Below are 21,786 nucleotides of genomic sequence, written 5' to 3'. Positions count from 1 at the left end.
TGTATACATCAGGTGGTAACAATGCCAATTAAACCCATTTTAGTTCTAGGTTGTAACAGAACAAAATGTGGAAAAGTCAAAGTGTGTGTGTATGTGTGTGTGTATAATTCTGTATGGCACTGCATATGTTCATGTTAACTGAAACCTTAACTGAAGACTATAAACCTAGACTAACAGTTTCAGGTGGCCATTCAAAAAAACAGCTCTTCATCATTTAAAAGTTACTGTAAACCTTTCAATGGGATCCAACTGTTTCTTCTTTCTCTGAAACCATCCTGGACTCTAAAGCACATAATAGGTTCTGAGCGATTTGTCAACCACTTCAACCACCCACCTTTACTGGGTTCAATGTCACAATAAGCTGTGTTTGGCAAAGGTAATTATTGCAAGTCAGCCAGCATGCAACCCACAAATAAAGGTGATTAAAAAGCCACTGTGGTAATCCTGCAATTATGCAAAACTAGCCCAGATACTTGATTTATATTTCTGCTCTAGCTGTAATGATCTTAGCATTCCTGAAGAAGAATCCTGGTGAGCGACAAAATGTTGCTTTTTGGAGGCAGCTGGAGGCAGAATTATTATGGGCATCGGAGACAAGACAGCAATACTGACCTCTTCCTTCTGTCTTGGGACTCATTTCCTCTTCCTTTTCTTCCTCATCGCTGCTGGAACTCTCTGCTTTTCCTTTCATTTGCTCCAACTGATCTAAGTTAACCCGTCCAACCAGCTCAAAATTTCGACTCACCTTTGGAGAATAAAACAATATAGTAGAATCTCATTTATTTGGATGTCCCTACTCCATACACCATGCATGTCTGTTACTCAGAAGCACTTCACAACTGACATAGTAAATATACATTTTACTAACAAATTCTGTGAAAATTGAGCAGACCATGAGCCAGGAAAACACTGAAGAAATGGCTTGAGCTAAAGGAATGAATCCATAATAGTATCATCTCAATCTAGGGCAAGGCAAGATCCTTAACGGAAAACCAGAATGCATTACATCCAACTTCACATGAGCAGATGTCTGCTTGTGCAGCTTATTTTTATTGTGTTCTTCTCTCACCTGCAGCATCCTACATGTCCCCCAAATCTGCTGTACAGGTCCCTCAGTCCTCTGATGCGTATTAGAGAGCTACCCAGGGAGATGCACAGGAAGGGTAAAACTGTTCTGCAAGAAGTTTATGTTCTGTTGGTATGCATTCAAAGGATATTTTCAAGGTATTATGTTTTATAATACCTTTATATTTGGTCTTGTACCTGAACTGAAACAGCTGTATTTGGTCACACAAAAATAGCTAGGTTACACACCTGCAACTGTCATTCTTCGAGTGGTCATCTGTACATTCACACATATGAGTGCTGCATCTGTGCAGTGTGACATTTGGGAAGATCCCTCTAGCTAAGCCTAGAATTTTTGGCAGGAGCCCCCCCCCCCCACCTTCCTCATTATATAAATAGGTGGCTTCTTACCATTTTCTCAGTCCAATTGGAAACCAACATTTACCCTTTTTTCTAGGTTCCTGACTGTACAATCACTATCTAAATAGTAGGTAAGGGGAGAGAAAAAACATCCACTGACACCGATGTAGGGCCAGCAGGTGGGTTGTGTGAATGCACAGATCACCACTTGAAGAATGACAGTTACAGCTACGCAACCTGTCTTTCTTTGTTGTGGTCTCTGTGCATCACACATATGGGTGACTAGCAAGCATACCAATTAAGGAGCTGGGAGGTGTTGTTACAACATAATGGATGACAGCACAGCCTGACCAAAGGAGCAGTCCTGTCTGGCTCTCACATCGAGTCATGGCAAGTCCAAGTCTGATAGGTAATACGTTAATTAAATCGTCTCTATAATCCAGTGTATCAGGCATTGGGAATCAAGAAGCCTGCCTTTGGAGCGGTCTGCATATCTGACGAACCGTTGTTTTGTTTTGTGAACTAACTCGGTTCAGGACTGGCAGAAGCTAGCATGCAGCTAATGGTGAGTACATGCACCACTCTTTCAATGCTCCTAGATGGGGATGGGTAGAATGCTGGGAGCACGATTCCTTGATTTACATGAAAGGAGGAAGAGACTTTAGAGAGGAAGGACAGATTGGTATGGAGTACCACTTTTTCTTGTGGAAACTCAAATATGAAGGATCTATCCATAGTGCACAGTTTGCTCACTCTACGAGCTGAAGTGATGGCCACCAGGAAGGAGACCTTTCAAGAGATGAGGCAAAGGTTCATGGTGGCAGGTGATTCAAATGATGGCTTCATCGGTGCATGTAGTACTATGGATAGACTCCCACTAGGGACATGGATTGGATGGGAGGATTCAGGTTTTTGAGGCCTTTCATGAAGTGTTGTGAGAGAGTGTAAGAGAAGCTGAGAAGACCTCAATAGGACCTCAAAACTTGCAGACTGAGCATAGGTATACCTTGATAAAGGTTGGCTTAAGCTCTTTTTGGTGCAGGGACTCTAGAAACAGTTTATTTTGTATGGCTGCCATAGTTGGGTTGAAGAAACGGTCCTTCACGTAACCTCCAAACTTCACCCATTTAGATGAATAAGAGCATCTGGTAGTTGGATGCAATACTGCTTGGAGAATGTCTCAGATGCATGGATCCAAGTAAGCAGTTGTGGTCATCAAGTAATTGGGGGGATCATTCAGGAAGTTATTAGTGGAGATGTGTGCTGTCATTCCACTTTCATTCTGGATGTTAGATGTGGTTTTGGATGGGAGTAGGAGCTTGTAGTTGGAGGGAGATTGGGGTGGTAGTTGTGGCCATTGAGCAATAAGCCTTGCTGCTAGGCAAAGCCTTTGAATGTTGGGGTTTAGTATTTTCCCCCATGCCTGGGAGAGTGAATCTGGTAGGCAAAGGAAGTTGTGTTTGGAGTGATGCAGCAGGGATGGAAACCAGCACTGCCTGGGCCACCATTGCATTATCAGGGTGGCTCATGTGTAGATACTTCTCATTTCTGGTATCGTCCTCGTGATGAGAAGTGGAGGGGAGGCACAGTAGAACAAGGAAGGCATCCTCCATGGAATTCTTGCCAATTCCCACTCTGGAACAGTAGTGGCTGCATGCAGCCTGTTCTTTCATAGCAGAGAAGTCTGTAGATGGGGTTCCCCATGCAGCAAAGACGTTTAGGATCTCTGTGTTGAGTTCCCATTCGTGAACTTGGAATGGTGTGTATGTTGTATGTTGGCACTGGGGGTAGTCAGGATGGATGCTAATATGAATGTATGCATCCTTCAGAACAATGGATGCAAACCAGTCCCATGTTTGGTAAGGGTAAGGAGCCTAAGGGGGCAGTTGGAACCAAACACAGCCCGATGAGGAGTGAGCATGATCTACTGACTTACCAGGTGGAGATGGAATGGCACACATCCTGAAAGAGGGCATGGCTTGCTGGCCGGAACCTTGAAAGGAACACTCCACATTGCAACATTTCATTTCATGTCCTACTTGTCTTGGCTAATAAGTCATCGCCCAATTTATCTTCCACGATAATGACTAAGTGCTTTTAATGCCCTAGAAGCTGGCAATGAGCACTGCACCATGTAGCAGTGAAATTCTGAGGTTAATTATATGCTGAATAAAGTCCTACTTAAAAGGGTGCCGAATTATTGTACTTGACATGGCTGTAGCATGTGGATGATCAGCATTTGTCTTCAACGGCTTGGAATATTAATATGCAGCATATGCACTGGAGGGCATAGGTAGCATGTACTCACCTTATGCTCATCTCGAAGATGAGCATCCAGCTCATCTGTGTGCTTGGTCTCATAGTAGCAAAGTTGGCATTTGTACGGTCTCAGCTCATTGTGCTTCTCTATGTGTTGCTGTAGGCTCTCGTCACTGGAACAGGTGAAGGTACACTTGTCACAGCGGAAAACGACTCCCTGCAAATATTTGGACAGCTTGGAACGGCACACTTCTATGGGAACCACTCGTTCTTCTATTGGAGCAAAAAGAGATGGTAGGAGAAGTTCCATTAACAAGGACATTATAGCCGTGTCTGATGATCTCTGAGTCGGCTCACATAGAGTTTTCATCTCCACCCTGCTATTTTCCTTGAATGCATGTCAAACTTATCAATTGTTTCTATAGCACTTTTCATATGGTTGCTACCTGAGAAACCATTTTCTCTTTCCATTTTCACAATGACACATTTGTAGTTTTGCAAATATATTTAAATGTATAGCCCACTCAGTCATGAGACACACAGGAGACAGAACTGTACTGCTCACATTCAAATAAAATTGTGATTCTTCCTTTTTACTGGCTTAACTTTGACTCCCAGAAGGTAGCCCCAGTGGATAGTGGGCATTGTTTCCAAAAGCAGTCACAACCTCCTTCCCACATATTTATATACATTTGTCAATTGAGGATAACATTTCAGGCATCTGATGGAGTGCAGTCCACAAAAGCTTATGCCATAGCCTTTATGGTGCTTTACAGTTTTCTATTATATATAGTAAGTTTAAAGATAATTAGAATCAATGAAAGGTAGCGTTCCTTGGACTCCCATCTAATAGCACATAAATGGACTTCCATTCTCACCAGAAAACTTCCTTCGCTGCAACTCATTCAATCTATCTATTGTTTAATTTCATGTAACTCATGACTTCAACAGCTTAATCATTTTTGTGTGTATAAGATATGATGCAAGCAATCTATTTTTGTTTTGCATAAACAACTGACCCTTTCTACAATAATAAGCCGATTATTTGAAACTTCCAAGAACTTTTGTGAAGATCCAGTTTTGCTACTCCTATGCATAAATCAATTCTGTACTACTACAAAACTGTCTTTCAAAAGGTGCCATTTATTTATTTAAAAGGTTTGCAAGTCACCTTTCTAGGGTAAAACCTCACAAAGCAACACTGAAAATTAAGCCAGAGAATGAAGTAAAACCATGTTCAAGACAATAATCCAGGGGAATCACCTAAAATCTGTGAGAGGATACATTAAAAAAGCATATGATTATTTATTTATTAATTCATGAGAATTAATTAATCCTTCATGAATAATCAATGTTTCAGTAAAAATGTTCTTAAATTAAAGGCAATCTTCCCAAATTATCTGTAATATTTCTACATTTCTTTTCAGGCGTAGGAACGGACCTTATGAATTTAATTCAAGTGGAGAAAAAAAATGCAAATGTTAACAAGATTTCAAATAATTTTACCCATTTAGTAATGCATGAAATATCCTGACCACCATATAAAAAGATTTAACTGAGTTTCCTTCAAAAAAAGTTGATGCTCAGATTAGTGACTTTCAGGAAAGCAAAAAGAAAAAAAAAAGGGGGCCACTGAACATCCACACACACTTTTAAATAACCATCATTTCCCTTTTGCTGAGCAATGTAAAAACTGTAATAGTACATAGAAAGAGGGGGAGGGGAAGGGAAATAAAGAGAGAGCGAGCGTTCTCAAGCATTTTGCACATGATAAACGGAATTCAGCACTGGAAAAACCTTACAGCCAATGGCAGTGAAAAGGCGGCAATCATTGGTTGGGTGTGGTTTGCATTTCTACAGACAGCTCTGAGGAGAAAGGTGCCAAAAGGCTTTAAGAGGTAAGGCTGTTTGAAAACCAAAGCTCAGTTTACAGGACAGAAGCTACCCCTTATTGCCATTGCATCTTTGTAGCAACTACTCTGGAGTCTTTAAAAATCTCTCCTTAAAGCTTTAGAAAAGAACCTATGGGGCCCAGCTCCCGCTGTGCCCATATAAGGTAAGTTAAAACCACGCTTATGATGGTGTTCAAGCTCACTGATCTGAATTAAGTGGCACAGCACTCTCTGAGGCAGTTCAATAACATCCTGTAGTCTGTGACAGTTTAATGAGAAACACATTCCTCCCTTTTTAAATGAGCTCTGCACCCTGCCCCAAACCACCCAATACTCTGACAGTAAATCGTCTCCACTACATATTAAGTTCTACTACTAGGCCTCAGCTTGGCTTCAATGAAAACTGAAAGTGTCTAATCTACTCTAGAGTGGCAGCCAACTAATGTCTCTTACTTCTATTGTAATGAAAGCTATCTTATAGTTCTTTAGCAAAGGGCAATGTGGGTTGTGTGTTATCCTTTCATCTCATGTTGTTAAAGATAGCTCACTGGTTTTGGTGGGTTTTTTTTTTTTTAACGTTCTGTGGTTTATACTTTTGAGGGACCTTGAGTTTCTACTTTCATCCTATTTCTATTTATCAGTCATTCTTGGGTGTAGGGCAGCCTTTCCTAACATGGCCCCTTCCGGATATTTTGGATGAGAATTCACAGCTTTCCTGGCCATTGTCCATGCTGACTCGGGTTGGGAGCTGCAGTCAAGAAATTTGGAGGGCATCAGGTTTGGCAAGGCTGGTCTAGGGTCGGACTATCAACCAATCTGGTCATTGCTGGTTATTAGTTTCCTTAGTTCCAACAGTGTGCATGAACTTTCCATAGGACAAGAAATTGGTCCCTGCCTTCAGGAGCTTCTAAAATGTGACACAGGAGAAGCAACAGAGGGAGCATTTTTACATGCTCATTTACATATTCTTAGGCTTAGCTACAGACTACTGTATTTTTCTGTGTATAAGATGATACTTTTTCTTAAAAAATACTTATCTAAAAATGGAGGGGCATACACGGGGGGCCAAAGGAGAACTGCGGGCGCACTCGGGGCGGGGGGAAGAATGGGACGATCGCGGGCATGCTCAGGGGAGGCGGGTGCTGGCGCGACCAGGGGGTGGGCACAGGCACAATCGGGGGAGTCTGGCATAGGCGCGATGAAGGGGAGACTGGTGCGGGCACACACTTGGAGATTGGTAAAAGTGGGGGGCATCCTATACATGGGGGCATCAAACAGTCAGAAAAATACGGTAATTTATGCTAGGTAGCTTTCCCTAGTCTAGCATGTTTTGGACTCCCAGCTTCCATTAACCCAAGTTAGCATGGCTAGTGGCGAGGGTTGTTGTTGTTAGTCGCAAAGTTGTGTCCGACCCATTGCAACCCCATGGACAACATTCCTCCAGGCCTTCCTGTCCACTATCATTCCCTGGAGTCCACTTAAGCTCACACCAACTGCTTCAGTGACTCCATCCGGCCACCTCATCCTCTGCCGTCTCCTTCTTTTGCCATCTACTGTTCCCAGCATTAGGCTCTTCTCCAGGGAGTCCTTCCTTCTCATTAGGTGGCCAAAGTATTTGCGTTTCATCTTCAGGATCTGGCCTTCTAAAGAGCAGTCAGGGTTGATCTCCTCTAGGACTGACTGGTTTGATCGCCTAGCAGTCCAAAGAACTTCCAGGAATCTCCTCCAGCACCACAATTCAAAGGCCTCAATTCTTCGGCTCTCAGCCTTCCTTATGGTCCAAAACATTTGCAGGCATAAGGCTGGGGAGGGCTCCACTAAGGCATAGGGATGGGACAAAAGCTTCATGGAAAATAAAATTAGTGGAGATGAGGAGGCTCAAGAAATAAGACTGGTGGCACCATTACAGATATTCTAGGAGGTATTTACAAGCAAACTGTGTAGCCAGAAAGAACTGAATCCCTTGTTAGAGCAGGAGAGAATGGATGGCTGATATTTGTGGAATTGAAGGAATCAATGTTGTGAGCAGATTGCATCAGAATGTAAAGAGAGAAGGACAGCCAAGGTTATGAAGGGCTTTGAAAGTAAGGATGGGGATTTTGTGCTGGATCCTGAGACTGCCATGACGTTGGTGCAAGTTTTTTAAGGAGGAACATCATATGATCAGAGAAACAATAGGGGGACCAAGATGTGACAGCAAAGGACCAGAGAGGAGAAACTGCAATTGTCTAGAAAGAAAGGTAATGAGGATACTGATCAGTTTTTGTTGAGCAGAGGAGGAGGATGTTCTGTATTTGCACAATTCTGTATAAGTATTTATACACCTTGAGTATGATCATTTCATTTTCTTCCTTGGTTAAGAATGGTTGGCTCACCATGAAAACAAATGTTCCACCCTTGCTTTTCTGTTTCTTAATAGTAACAGCCTGGTAATAAGATGTAACAGCATGAGGGAGAAGGTATAGTGATGATTAGCAAAGACAGTTGTTCAGGACACAGACCGCAGGCAAAAGGAAACGGTGTACTGTCCTAACTATCCTAAAACTGAATATATCTGCCTTTAAATCTGCCACAATAATGATCCTGTAATTTATTTATTTATCTGTAGTATTTATATACTGCTAAATATGATAACATCCCTAAGTGGTTTACATATAAATATTAAAATTGCACTATCTATAGCACAACATTAGTCTTATCCATCCTATTGTTAAATTGCTAGGTTAGGTTAAATAGTATCCCTATTACTCTGATATGAATGACATTAACTAGGAAATGTTGCAAAGGCCAAGTGAAATACAGAGTATCCTAAACGCTCCTAAAAATGTTGTAAGGGATGCCCATCATTTCTGAAAGCAGCTTCCGATACAGGACAAAGAGCTGCAGTTTTCAGTTGTCATGGATGGTGGGGAACACAGTGCTGAATGCATCTACATGGGCTCTTTGTGGTGCAGCCACGTAAATATTTCCAGTAAAGCATGGTGTATTGGAGTATAATTGTTTAATATACACATGCAATCTGTATCATGCCATGATCCTTCTATTTTCCTATTACCTTATTAGAGATGTGAAGGACTGGAACACATGAGAAAAATTCAGAAAGGGTTTTGTTTTGTTAAAATTGAAAAAAATGGATTATGGAATATTCAGATTGATGAATGCTTCAGAGAAGGTATCCGCCTATTACCCCAAAACGTTTTCTAAAAACTATGAAATAGATGTTTATGTAAGTCTATATACTGTATCAGGCTATGGCAATTCTTGTGCCTACAACTCTCAAATGCAGGAGCAAGTGCAATTCAGCCTCTGGGGGGCACTGCCATTGTCACAAGAAAAGGAATAGGGTTTCAGTTTCTTCTGGGCTTCCTCTGGTTGGATCTCTTTCTGTCCTCTTGACTAGGCCTCAAAGGAATGGAAAAAAACACAGATCCTATTAATCTGATGCTTTGCTGTTATCCCCCCTTACGCACCATAGCTCCATGTTTAATAATTTAGCCACCAAATTATTTTTTTGGTGAGACCAACATCTTGCATATGGAGGCATTTCTGCACTGCAAATTCTATTAAGAAAAAATGTGATTTGCAAATATTCACCAATGAAATATGCCATTCCAAACACCACCGGAGCAACAAAACTGATCCTTTTATCATTTAAGAAGTATCCTGCAGACATTAAAAATCCTTCAGGGATTAAAGCAAGGAGGACCATATGATGAAAATACAAATAGGTCATCCCAGTGTTCTGTTTCCAGCTGTCCTCTTGCTGCTCCATCTATAAGCCCAGCATCTTCAAGTAAACAAGCATCGCAAACAACTGCATCCAGAAACTACCCAGTTGCTAGAAAGACAACACCTAAAGTTCAAGAAAAGAACAAGCTCTTTTTCTCCCAGAACATTATTCTGGAATCCCACGGTTAATAACTGACAATGCACACTGGCAGGAAGCCTTTAAACTGCAAAGACCTTCATACTGTTGCCCAGCAGACATTCTTTCAGCAACCATTTTTTAGAGTCTATAAATCCGTGATGCAATCTGTGCAAAGAAAGATCACCGAAGCACTGTGTCTTGCTGTACTTACAGATGGATGGACAAATGTGAGGGGAAAGGAATCATAAACTTTGTGATCACAACTCCACAGCCAATTTTTTTACAGAGACATTGAAACAAGAGCGAACAAACATACTGTGTAGTATATCAGTTTTAAAATGTGAAGTCCTACAGAAAATTGTGAGTGCTAAACTATTTACTTGGCTGATTGTCAATACAAGCAACATGAAAGTGGAGTGAGAGATTGCAACAAATAACTATCCACGCATTACTGCAATAAGAGGTGCATGTAATGGGCTAAATTTCCTTCTTAAGGACATCATGAAACTGGACACTGCTCAAAAACATCTACAGATTAGCAAAAGAAGTGATAAAACCTGTAAAAGTTGCTCAAGAAGAGATATGCAAGAATAAAATACTGACACTGAAGCTCTGCAGTAAAACTAGATGGAGTGGAATGGTGATATCCCATGGAAATTTACTAAACTAACAAAAACAAAATCCAAAGAGTAATAGTTGAAAATCCTCAAGTACCCAGAGGTGTAAGTATCAACTGTACTTGATGAGGATGTCTTTAAGGTTCAGCTGCAGAACTCCCTGAAGACTCTAAAGCCAGTTTCTTCAAGCAGTCACTGCATCCAGATCAGTCAGTGCACTTTGACAGATATTCCTCACAAAATGGCCAAGACTGAAACTACTGTTTTTGGGAATCTAAGTGTAAGCTCCACTTACTGGTAAAGAGTAAAGAGAAGTTTTTATTAAGAAATGGGAAGAATTTGTTGCCATCCAATCTGAGCTGCTGCAAAACTGTTGGATTTAAGGCACACATGCAAGTGATGTTAGCACTGCTGCTACATTTGATTGATTTACAGAACAAGCGGCAATCTTAAGACTTGACAGGTACTTTCAAATATTGCAAAATGCAGAACATCTTCAAGGTTTTGGTTGAGGCAAGCAATCTAGGATTCTACTAAACATTTCCCTTCTGCAGAATGGGGGTGACATAGCCTCTAACTCCTCTTGCTTTCTGCCTGCTTCAAATTCCTCCATCTTCTGTAGCATATGAAAAAACTGGTCCATTATAACAGTACAGCCCTTGAAAATAATCTGACACTTGGCAGGATAGAAAAGCAAACCTTCAGTTTTTGGTAGACCATCACAACTATAATGAATACAATGACTGAAGACACAGCTAGAGAAGAAACAAACTTAGAAGAGTGGTTAAACTTCATGTATATTAAGTCTAGGTTCAAGTGCCCCACTTTTTCTTATTAATTTTATGAGGCTGAGTGCTTGACACTGAAGAAGATGATGAGGGGAAACATAATTTGTTTTACTAATTTTTTTTTGTTTTTTCTTGCTCCTCAGAAACTGGCAAAACCAAAGAAGTTCTTCATAGTTCATGACACAAAGAAACAAAATTTAAAATAAGTGGCAAAAACATTTTTCTTCCATGGTTTCAAAATGTCAAAATGTTACATCTCTGTACTTCATTGATCCACCCTCAAACCCTGGAACCAATCTTTTCCAGAAACACTCATCCCCTTTCCCTCATACAGGAAAAAACCTCTCAAAGAAATATGAGGGTGAGTGATGTATTAACGTGAGCATAGGGGGGTAATTGAGCAGAGTGATGAAAAGAAAGTCTTTATGAAGTTCCCGGGGCACCGATTAAAGCAGGTTGCTTACCTGTAACTGATGTTCTTTGAGTGGCCATCTGTGCATCACACATATAGGTGCTGCGCCTGCGCAGTGCCTAGGCCGGAAGATTAGAAAGCTAACGGTTTTTGGTGGGAAAACTCCGCTCCCTCCCCGCTACGTTATATAAATAGAATGGAGTGTCTGCCATTTTACTCAGTCTTGAAGACCGAACGTTCGCCCTCTAGAGGTTGAGAATCACAACAATCATTTTAGTATCTTAACGGTACTGATGGATATTAGAGTACGGTACTGAGAGGAAAAAGAAAAACATCCACTCACCAACACCGAGTGGGGCCGGTGGGTGGGTTGTGTGAATACACAGATGGCCACTCAAAGAACATCAGTTACAGGTAAGCAACCTGCTTTTCTTCATCGTGGCCTCTGTGCATCACACATATGGGTGATTAGCAAGCTTACCCAAGTTGGAGGAGGGAGGTGTCGTCATCGAAGAACAGATGAAAGAACAGCTCTGCCGAAAGAGCGGTCTTGCCTGGCACGTACATCAAGCCGATAGTACTTGGCGAAAGTACATGGCCCAGCCCACATGGCAGCTTTGCAAATATCCTGAAGCGGAACCCCTGCAGCAAAGGCGGATGAAGTTGCTACTGCTCGAGTGGAGTGACCTCTTGGAAAGACAGGTAAGTCTATTTTTGATAGTTGGTAAGCCAAGACAATAGTCTGGACAATCCAATTAGAGAGCCTTTGAGATGTAATCGGTGACCCTTTATTATGCTCCGAGTACTTAACAAAAAGTCTATTGGTACAACGGAAGGACTCTGTACGGGATCTGTAGAAGGCCAAACAGCGGCGAACATCAAGCGTGTGAAGAGCCCGTTCTACCGGATTCGATGGTGATGGAAAAAAACGCTGACAAAACAATGTCTTGACCTTAGTGGAAAGGTGTAGCCACTTTAGGGAGAAATGAAGGATCCATGCGAAGAACGACCTTTTCCTTATAGAAATTTAGATATGATGGGTCTATGCGAAGAGCACAAATTTCACTTGCTCTCTGAGCCGATGTCACTGCTACAAGGCCGTTTTCCAAGACACTAGGCATAGGTCCACAGTTACTAAAGACTCAAACGGTGGCTTAGTAAGCGCTTGGAGCACTACAGAAAGGCTCCACGTTGGCAAAGCAGGGCGGACAGAAGATGTAAATTCTGTAATTCCCTAATGAAGCGTCGAACCAGCGGTTGAGAAAAAACTGATAAACCGTGAACAGCCCCATGATAATGTGATATGGCGGCTGTATAAACTTTAATGGATGATGGTCTAAGTCCCGAATGATGCAGTTCCAAGAGAAATTGCAAGATATTGTCAATTGAAGCCATTCCAGGAAGAAAGGAATGACGTTCTGCAAAAGAGGAGAATCTTTTCCATTTAGCCGCATAGGAACGACAAGTGGAAGGTCTCAAAGCAGATTTGAGAATCGTCTGAATTTCCTGGTCAGTAGCCATCGGTACGGAAGCGATTGTTGTCGAACCCAAGGTAAGACGCAGTTGTACAGTTCATTGAACAGGTTCCTCCGTAGAGTAAGATGTCATCGGTACCGTCTCAGCAAGACAGTTTAGCCGATCTGCCATACCGTCAGCTTCAAGGAGGTCATATCTGGATGCCGAACTGCTCCATCCTGTTGCGTCAACAGTTGAGGAATATTTGGAAGGCGAAGAAATGTTCCTTTGGATAGACGCAGAAGAGTGGCGAACCATGGTTGCCTTGGCCACTATGGAGTTATTAATATCCCTGTGGCGCATTGTTGAGCTATTCTCGCCACCACCTTTGTTAGAAGTGGGATTGGAGGGAAGGCATAAAAAGTCATGTTGGTCCAAGGGACCATAAGAGCATCCTCCATCGAACCCAAACCGATGCCCGCTCTGGAACAGTACCGAGCACACACCCTGTTGTTCTTGGTGGCAAACAGGTCTATTTCTGGGCAACCCCACAAGCAGAAGAGTTTCACACAAGTTTGTCTGTCCAACTCCCACTCGTGGGTTGTTAACATCTGTCTGCTCAACATGTCTGCTTCAATGTTGTCGGTTCCTGCCAGGTGAATCGCTATGAGCATTATGCCCCTTGGTATGCACCAATCCCAAATGTCCATCGATAGACGTGCTAGGACTGGTGATTTTGTGCTTCCCTGTTTGTTTATATAGAACACAGAAGGTATGTTGTCTGACGCAATCTAGACAACCTGACGGCATAGCACAGTCTCAAGAGCCTTGAGGGCGTTGAAAATTGCCTGAAGTTCGAGGATGTTGATGTGTTTCCTTGCTTCTCGTTGGGTCCAAGTACCCTGGACCTGAAGTCCCGAACATGTCACACCCCATCCGATGAGCGATGCATTGGCATACAGGGTTGTCGTTGGCTGAGGTAGTCGAAATGGGACGCCGGGTTGGTTGACATAGTCCACCAAGTCAGAGTACGGAGGATCGCAAACGGAATCCGAATCAATTTGTTGGAAGAATCCCGTTGCGGGTGAAATGAAGCGTTGAAGGGGCCGCATACGCAGTCTGGCATACGGGACAGTGGCAACTGCAGCAGCCATGTGTCCCAGTAGTCTCGGAATGGATATGGCTGGAACTGTCCCGTGCAGTCGGATTCGACGAATGTGGCTGCATAAGATATCTCGACGTTCCGGAGGAAGGAAGGCTATTTCCCATACAGAGTCGAGACGTGCTCCGATGAAGTCGATGACCTGCGTGGGAATAAGGGACGATTTCTTGTGGTTAATGCAGAGACCAAGATCATCGAGTAGAGCACAGGTCATATGTACAGCAGATAGGAGACCTTGTTTAGTCTGCGAAACGATTAGCCAATCGTCTAGATATGGGTATATCTGCACTCCCCGTGTCCGTAAGTACACGCATATTGGTGCAATACACTTAATGAAAACTCAAGGGGCCGTAGCAAGGCCGAAAGGCAGAACAGTGAACTCGAACATATCGGATCCGACAGCAAAACGTAGGAAGCGTCTATAAGATAGATGGATAGAAATATGAAAGTAAGCATCCTTCAAGTCCAGTGAGGCGAACCAATCCTCTTTCTTCAATAGCAGAAAGATATTCTGTAAAGTGGTCATCCGAAACTTTTTTGGGGTGATGTACTTATTAAGACTTCGTAAGTCCAGAATTGGACAAAGACCACTGTCCTTCTTCGGGACCGTAAAATATCTGGAGTAGAATCCATGCCATCCCTCTGAGCGGGATAGTTGTCGAAGCAATTGAAAGACTTCGTCACATAACACCGATGAAGGTGTAAAACGAATCGGGCTCAACAGAGGGATAACATCGAATTCTATCCTATACCCGAACTGAATGTTAGATAACACCCACCTATCAGATGTAATGGACTCCCAAATGGGGAGTAGGTCCTGGAGCCGGTCCCCATAAGGGAGAAGGAAAGGTGGTGTTGGAAGAGAGAGGATGGTTCGCCAGGACCATCAACGTTGGTGTTTATCGACGTCGAAACGTCGACAGCCCTGGGACGAAGCGTTGCAGCGGTTGCTGCGTCCGACGTTGTTGTCGTTGCTGATACTGTTGGTGAGGATGGTATTGTTGGCGATAGGAGGAACGAGGCCACTGCCACTTACGCTTCTGTTGGGGAAGCTCCATGCGGCGCGCAGTCATATGGGATTCGTGTATGGCCTTTAGCTTGCGGTCGGTCTTTTGGTGGAACAGGCCGGTACCGTCATATGGCATCTCCTCAGTCCTCCTTTTCATTTCTTCGGGGAAATTACAATTGCACAGCCATGCGTGTTGGCATAAAGATATGGCATTGACGAGGGCCCTCGAATCGGTGTCTACATGGTGACATGCAGTAGACAACTGTTGTACCGCCACCTGCATCGCTTCTTTGATGAGGACTCTGGTGAGGTCTGCTTGGTGGTCTGGGAGGGAGGAAGCAACGTTATCCAGTTTTTGCATAAGAAAATACTGGTAACGTGCCAGTGTTGCTTCGTAGTTTGATATGCATATGCTGAGCCCAGAGGCTGCATAGACTCGGCGCGTGAGCATATTGATCTTCCTCCCCTCCTTATCACGAGGGGCGGTATGACCCCTGGGCTCCCTGCCCTGGAAGGATTCAACCACAACAGTTCGGTTTCGGGTGGCGAAGTAAGAAAGGGATGTCGTCCTCTCGAACTCTGTACATGGCCTCATACCGGCGGGATGTGGCTTGTGGTTGAGCCGGTTGATCCCATGGCTGAGCCATAGCCTGGCGTAGTGTAGTGATTAGCGGCAGGGCTATGGCTACAGACTGCTCCCCTCTCACGACGTCGTAGAACCGATTTGTGGATGGGCTTCGATTTCGAGGGCCCAGACGAGGCGGGACATGAGTTCCGAGAAGGAAACGTGTGGTTCATCGGGTGAAGCAGGCCCTTGGGAGGAGATCACCACATAGGGGGATGTAGAGTCGACCACCGACTCATCCGAGTCTTCCCCGTAATGATGACGGTCACTAGAGGACGAAGTTTCAGGCGAGGTCCGACGCCCTCTCTCCATGCGCCTGGATGTGGATGGTACGTCTCCCGGGACCAATGGTGATCTACGATCCCAAGGATAATAAGGATAGGGTTGGTAGCCACCCCAGCCGGGATAGGCACCATATCTGGGCATTAACCAGTCCTCATCCCTATGTTCAGATGAACGGCTGCGTCGCCGAGGAGGCGAGGGAGAGTCTGCAGGTGGCTCAGTTGTTGGCATTGAGGTCGGAGAACGTTCCCTTGGTGGGGAGTCTCTAATTTCGCCATCAGAGATGGACTCCCGAAGCGGCTCCTCTGGTTGTTGAGGTGGCACGCTCTCAGGCCAGATAGTTGGCCTGGGGGATCCCGGCAGAGTCACCTACATGGCCGATTGCAGTGCTGGTCCCAAGCGGGTCAGTACCGAGGTGGCAGTCGGTACTGAGAAGCCCGATGAACCTGAGCCCCGGTGTTTGGGGTGGTCAGGTTTCTTGCTCTTGCGAGCAGGCTTGTCCACCTTCTCCTTCCTGGGTTTTTTATGGGTGGAAGGTTTATCCAATCCAGTGTGTTTGCGCTTCTCCCGCTTCTTAGCTGGGGAGGAAGGCAGCAACTGGGCCTCCACAGAAGTGGCGCCTTCGTCTGAAGGACGCTGAGGAGGAACGGCAAATGACGAAGCGGGGCGCTTCGGTGGGGCACTCACAGTAGAGGTGGAGCACTGAGAAGGCGCGGCCGAAGAGGAACCAGGCCGTAACAGCAGTTGGTCCGACTGCATTAGGGCCTGGTCCCAGAGGAGTTTTCGGAGACGGTTCTCCCGATTCTTCCTTGCTTGTTTGGTAAAGACCAAGCAGTGGCAGCACTTGTCAGTTCTATGCCCTTCACCAAGGCAGAGGAGGCATAGATCATGCGGATCTGCAGGCGACTTTTTGGATCCGCATTCAATACATTTGCGGAATGCCGCTCGCAGCACCATTGCGAAAAGGAAAAAAGAAGACAGTATAGAGGGTAAGATAATATTTTTGGTTTTTTGGTTTTTTTTTATAGAAAACGAAGAATGGAAGAAAAAACAGGGAAGAGATACAAACTTGGAGTATAAGGTAGGAAGAGGTAAAGTGTAAAAACGGACAGCAAACACAAAGCACAAAGATCTTAGCAAGGGACGTTAACAGGCACGAGGCACAGCGAACAGCGGTCGCAAAGACTGAGTAAAATGGCGGACACTCCGTTCTATTTATATTACGTAGGGGGGAGGGAGCAGAGTTTTCCCGCCAAAAACCATTAGCTTTCTAATCTTCCAGCCTAGGCACTGTGCAGGCGCAGCACCCATATGTGTGATGCACAAAGGGCACGACGAAGAACCTATGTTTTCTAATAAGAATAATTTAGTAATGTGAAGCAAATGTTTTCCACTAATACTAACTCATAGACTTTCAACCAATTTGGATTTCTCTAAGTTAGAAATGAGGGAACTAGTGTTTTGGTTCACTTTAGAAAATATTTTAGATAAACTGAAGGAAAATAAAGCTTTTCTTTTCCACACAGTAACTCATGGGTGGGGACCTATAACCCTCCAGATGTTGTTGGATTCCAGGTCCTATAATCACTAGCCTGCATGACCAATGAATAGGGGATTCTGGGAACTTCCATCCAGCACCGAACACATTTTTTCATCAGCTCCGAAAATGTCTTGGGTGCTCTATACCCATGCTTCATGTGCCCCAGAAACCTTGACAGAGAATTCCACCTGCTTCAGTGTTTTGAAGTGGGCAGCTGCTAAGAAGAGGGCCTTTTCATTCGTGTTACCCTACTATGCAATGTTCTCCTCAGAAAAGCTTGGCCAGCACCTATGTAACCAGTGAAGTCCTTTTTGATTCTCCCAGGTGTTTTAGTGCTTCATTTAAAAAACTGTTAGTATTTTGTAGATGTATGCATAACTGTTACCCTGTGCTACTTTTCAGAGTGTGGAGTTTGGAGGTGCTCCTGGACCCAGAATTGCCCCTGGAACACCAAGTGGCATCTGTGGCCTGGAGCTCCTTTTACCAACTGCCGCTGATATATCAGCTGCGCCCCTCTCTGGATGAGCATCTAGTGATGGTGATTCAGGCACTGGTAACCTCACTGTTAGATTACTGCAGTGTGCTGTACATGCGGCTGCCCTTGAAAACGGTCTGGAAACTTCAGCTGGTACAGAACAGGGCCACCCATGTGCTGATTGGGATGGACCAATGTGAGCTCCTAAGCCCTGTTCTTTGTCAACTGCTTTGGCTGCCAATTGTGTTGGACTACAACTCCCAGCATTCCAAACTGGCATGGCCTTGATATGCTTGGAGTTGCAGCATAACTGGGAGGCACTGCATCAGGGAAGTCTGCTTTACATTGTTAACTGCTCAGAGTTTTAACTATGGAGTGGTAGAAAAATGAATTAAAATGCATGCAAACATACATACATACATACATACATACCATGAATTATTTCTGCTCATGCTCTCCCAACAATGGACAATCCCATGCACATCTCTTGAACAGGCAACCCTCTGATTAATCAGAGGGTTGCAAGGGGCAGCCTGGTGCTGGCAAACTGACACAGATATTCAGCAGGTCAAAAAGCAACCTTGCTCCTTCTTGCAGGGAGGTTAGGAAAACTGATTAAGTCAATGCCTGCAGGCTTGTTTTCAACAAACAGACAGCAGTAAAAACCATCAAGTTTTTGGTTTCATCCATGTTTTAGGAAAATGCTCCAACCAGTTCAAGAGTTTCTTTCATAGCATATTCCAAATACAGCTACAACACCCTAAAGGCTAAACCAAGGCTGAACCAGGAGCTCATTTGATCCACCTGTGCACTTCAGAAAGTGTACAACAAAAACCAGCAGCAGTTCTAGAAGATTCAATAGCCCACCCCCACCCTGATCTAAAAATGCTGTATACAACAGATAACCCTTCTAGCATGTCCTGGAGGTCAACAGGATCTGGCAGTGGGCTCTGTTACTCCCTTGGAGGTTAAGCTTAACACCGGCAGCCATTGTTTGCTTAGCTTTTGATTTCACTGAGGTGGCTCTGCTTCACGCATTCTGAATCCCAGAGAGACTTCTTTTTGTTGTTGTAGGGGCATCTGTAAAAGTCATTGCTCTGCCTTTCCACAAAGCTGGAAAATAACTGTGAATGCTACTCTTCATGTACACCCTATTTAGGTATCCAAAACCAACAGAAGCTTATGGAGAAGTAGCAAGCTGCTACCACGTCTGCGCTGCAATGTATAAAAACTAAAAGCAAAACAGAAAAATTTCCTCCTGGGAGGGAGATGGCACATACAGCTTTCATTACCTCAGCACAAATGCCCTGCTGGGGGGATGCTGCTCAGCCTGTGATCAGGCAAAATGCCACCCCAACACATGGGAATGGATTTCAATAGCCAACAGACCATCTCTAAGCATCAAGTGTGATAACTATGGGCAGGATTCCCAGCCCTGAAGAGTCCAAACAGCTGTCTCTTCAGAGCATACAATTCTGTAGCCAACAGAATCTGAGATTCTTCTTTAGTTTTCTGAAAGAGGTTAGGGGCTCAGTGATCTTAGTGCCTGACATCCTGTGCTGGCAGACTAGGTAAGACCAGACACAGAAATACATTCTAGGCATGAGAGGACACAGAAAGTGAACCGAGATGTAATTTTACCAATGCACACGCAGAGATTACCCCAGCAGGGTGTAAGCAGTAAGGGAAGAGGCTTGGCTGGGGTTAGAAGGAGCCAGCTTCTGCAAGCCCCAGTTGAGTCAAGCTGCTGCATCTTAGTGGGGGGCACAAAAAGTTTGGGAAGAGACATAGATGAGGCCTTGCAGAAGCTAGCTCCCCCAAGACCCTGCTCAGTGGTGCAGGGGAATCCTAACCTTGACTCAGATCTTTGATGGAAGGTAGATTCCCCTTTATGCTGTTCACACTTTGCTTTGGGAGGACAGAGGATGAGACCTGTATAGCTGCCCAATCCTTCACAGGCCAGCTCTGGCCCCAGCATGTGTTGGAGTTTCCCTTCCCCAGCTAATGATCAGTATGTTGCATAACAAGCACACATTTTTTGAAGGAAACAACACCATCTGCACACAAGTTGCTCGAACTACCATGATACTGAACACAACACAGGATTGATACCATCAGTGCTGTTTTAAACTTTCCTGGGATACTAAGCTTTCCAGTGAGTAATAGAAGTTATAAGGACAGGCATTGTTACAGTTGCAGTCCCTTTACCTCTGTGAAGGACGATATGGTCAATCATGTTCCGTTTATATTTGGTGTGGTACAGACAGAGCGGACAGCGGAGGTCTTTGGGTCCTTCCTCAGGAACTGCTGAATGCCCAGCTTCCACATGCATAGTAAAAGCAGATCTACAAAAACATGGAGCAATGAATAGGCTCAGAACAAAGGGCAGCACAATGAAAATCTTTGGATAATATTAGGGTTTTTTTATCAGAAGCTACAGATACCACTCTTTTGTGTTCTTTAAAACAAGGGTTATCAAGTTGTGTCATGATGAACCTCCCCAAGTCAAGGGCACGCCCAAGAGCCAGTGCAGATACAACATTTTGCAATCTGTGTTTAGAGGGTTAGGAGTGAGCCACGTGTGTTTCCTCTTCGTCCTTTCCTTCAAGCAAATCGCAATTTAATTGTAGTTAAATGTATATTGAAACCAGTGTTACCTTTGATTAAATCCAACAAGGACTTTTTTAACCAGGTAGTTGAAGCCACACTTAAGAGGTAAATCTTTGCACCAGCCCCAAGTATTGTAACCCCCACCCCCCACCCCCAACAACTGACAGGCTAATCCCATTTATTTTGGTCCCAGATACAAAACCTAGATAGGAAGGAAGTAGGGTGTAGGATACATGGCCCATGAGAAGCATTCCCCTCCCACATAGCAGGGAAGTGCTTTATTAGCTCATGATATCAATACATTGATACAACACTTAATGTTCTTATTAAAAGTGGATTAGACAAATTCACAGAGGATAAGTCTATCAAGAGGTATTGGACACAACAGCTAGATATTCCCTCCAGTATTAGAGGCATTACGTCTTTGTACAACATGACGGGCAGGGTGCACTTGCACTTTTGCCCTGCTAGTGGGCTTATGATAGGCATCTACTTGGTTGCTGAAAGGACAGAATGCTGAACAACACAGGCTTTGGTCTGATCCAGACGGACTCTCCTTAAGTACTTAAGTGGAGATGAATAAGACTTCCATGTTTCCCTGATTTGGTTATATACTCATCATGGTCCAGTCAAGGAATGCCTCTATCCTGGATTCTGGAGTAGAAGATCAGAAACACCTATATAGTAGAGTATAGGGATCACAGTGTTGGACTGGACTTGGGAGATGCAAGTTGGAGTCCCCACTCAGCCATGAAGCTTACTGGGTGACTTTGGGCCAGTCATGGGCTCAGCTTAACCTACCTCACAGGGTTGTTGTTGTGAGGATAAAATGAAGAGCAGGAGGACCATGTAAGTTTCCTTGATTTCCTTGCAAGAGCAGAAAAGGCAGGACAGAACTGTAATAAGTGAGCAAGAGGAGTTTGCCTATTAACTGTTCATGACGACAGCATCACAAGTTGAGAACTCTTGGCTTCAAAGCCACAGCCTACTTTAGTTACCCAAATGTTACATACATGCAAAATACTTACTGGATCATGTTCATAAGCATTATATGGTTAATTCCAAAGGACAAATGTATAACAAAATGATGGTAGTGGGGGGAGGGCCTGTTTTTTTCCTTGCACCTGCATACAAAGACAGTCCAGTGGCAGTGAGAGCTGCTTCCCGGGTTATGTCTAAATAACGCAGGTGCATTCACTTGTGTTTTTAGAATGTACCAAAATGGAATATGGGAGGAATAATTTACACATCTGTTTGCAAGAAAGAAGATGCAAGCAGATTTTTGTACATGTATACCTCTTGAATTTTCATACCTTTTCCCCCTATGCAGATGAACTCTGTAACTCCTCTCAAAGATATTCTGGCCA

At 44.0% G+C, this 21,786-nt stretch overlaps 1 protein-coding gene across 11 annotated transcripts in view; it reads right to left on the bottom strand.

Moving 5' to 3' along the window:
• ZNF462 (zinc finger protein 462) overlaps window positions 1-21,786 on the bottom strand; it is a 152,551-nt gene that overhangs the window by 15,414 nt on the left and 115,351 nt on the right. For all 11 annotated transcript variants that reach the window (XR_006416054.1, XM_044443821.1, XM_044443818.1 and 8 more), the window contains 3 exons: window positions 20,018-20,154; window positions 3,734-3,957; window positions 613-745 (listed from right to left, as the gene is read on the bottom strand). Coding sequence is in view for 10 of the 11 variants with exons in the window: in XM_044443821.1 (XP_044299756.1) it covers window positions 613-745; window positions 3,734-3,957; window positions 20,018-20,154 (494 nt within the window). In the remaining variant the exon portion in view is untranslated. The remainder of the gene's footprint in view (window positions 1-612; window positions 746-3,733; window positions 3,958-20,017; window positions 20,155-21,786) is intronic.

This window comes from Varanus komodoensis, unplaced genomic scaffold (genome assembly GCF_004798865.1).
Source record: "Varanus komodoensis strain SLA01 unplaced genomic scaffold, ASM479886v1 scaffold43, whole genome shotgun sequence".
NCBI lineage: Eukaryota > Metazoa > Chordata > Lepidosauria > Squamata > Varanidae > Varanus > Varanus komodoensis.
The sequence above is the reverse complement of the archived record's forward strand: the minus strand, read 5'-3'. Positions and strand labels throughout refer to the sequence as shown.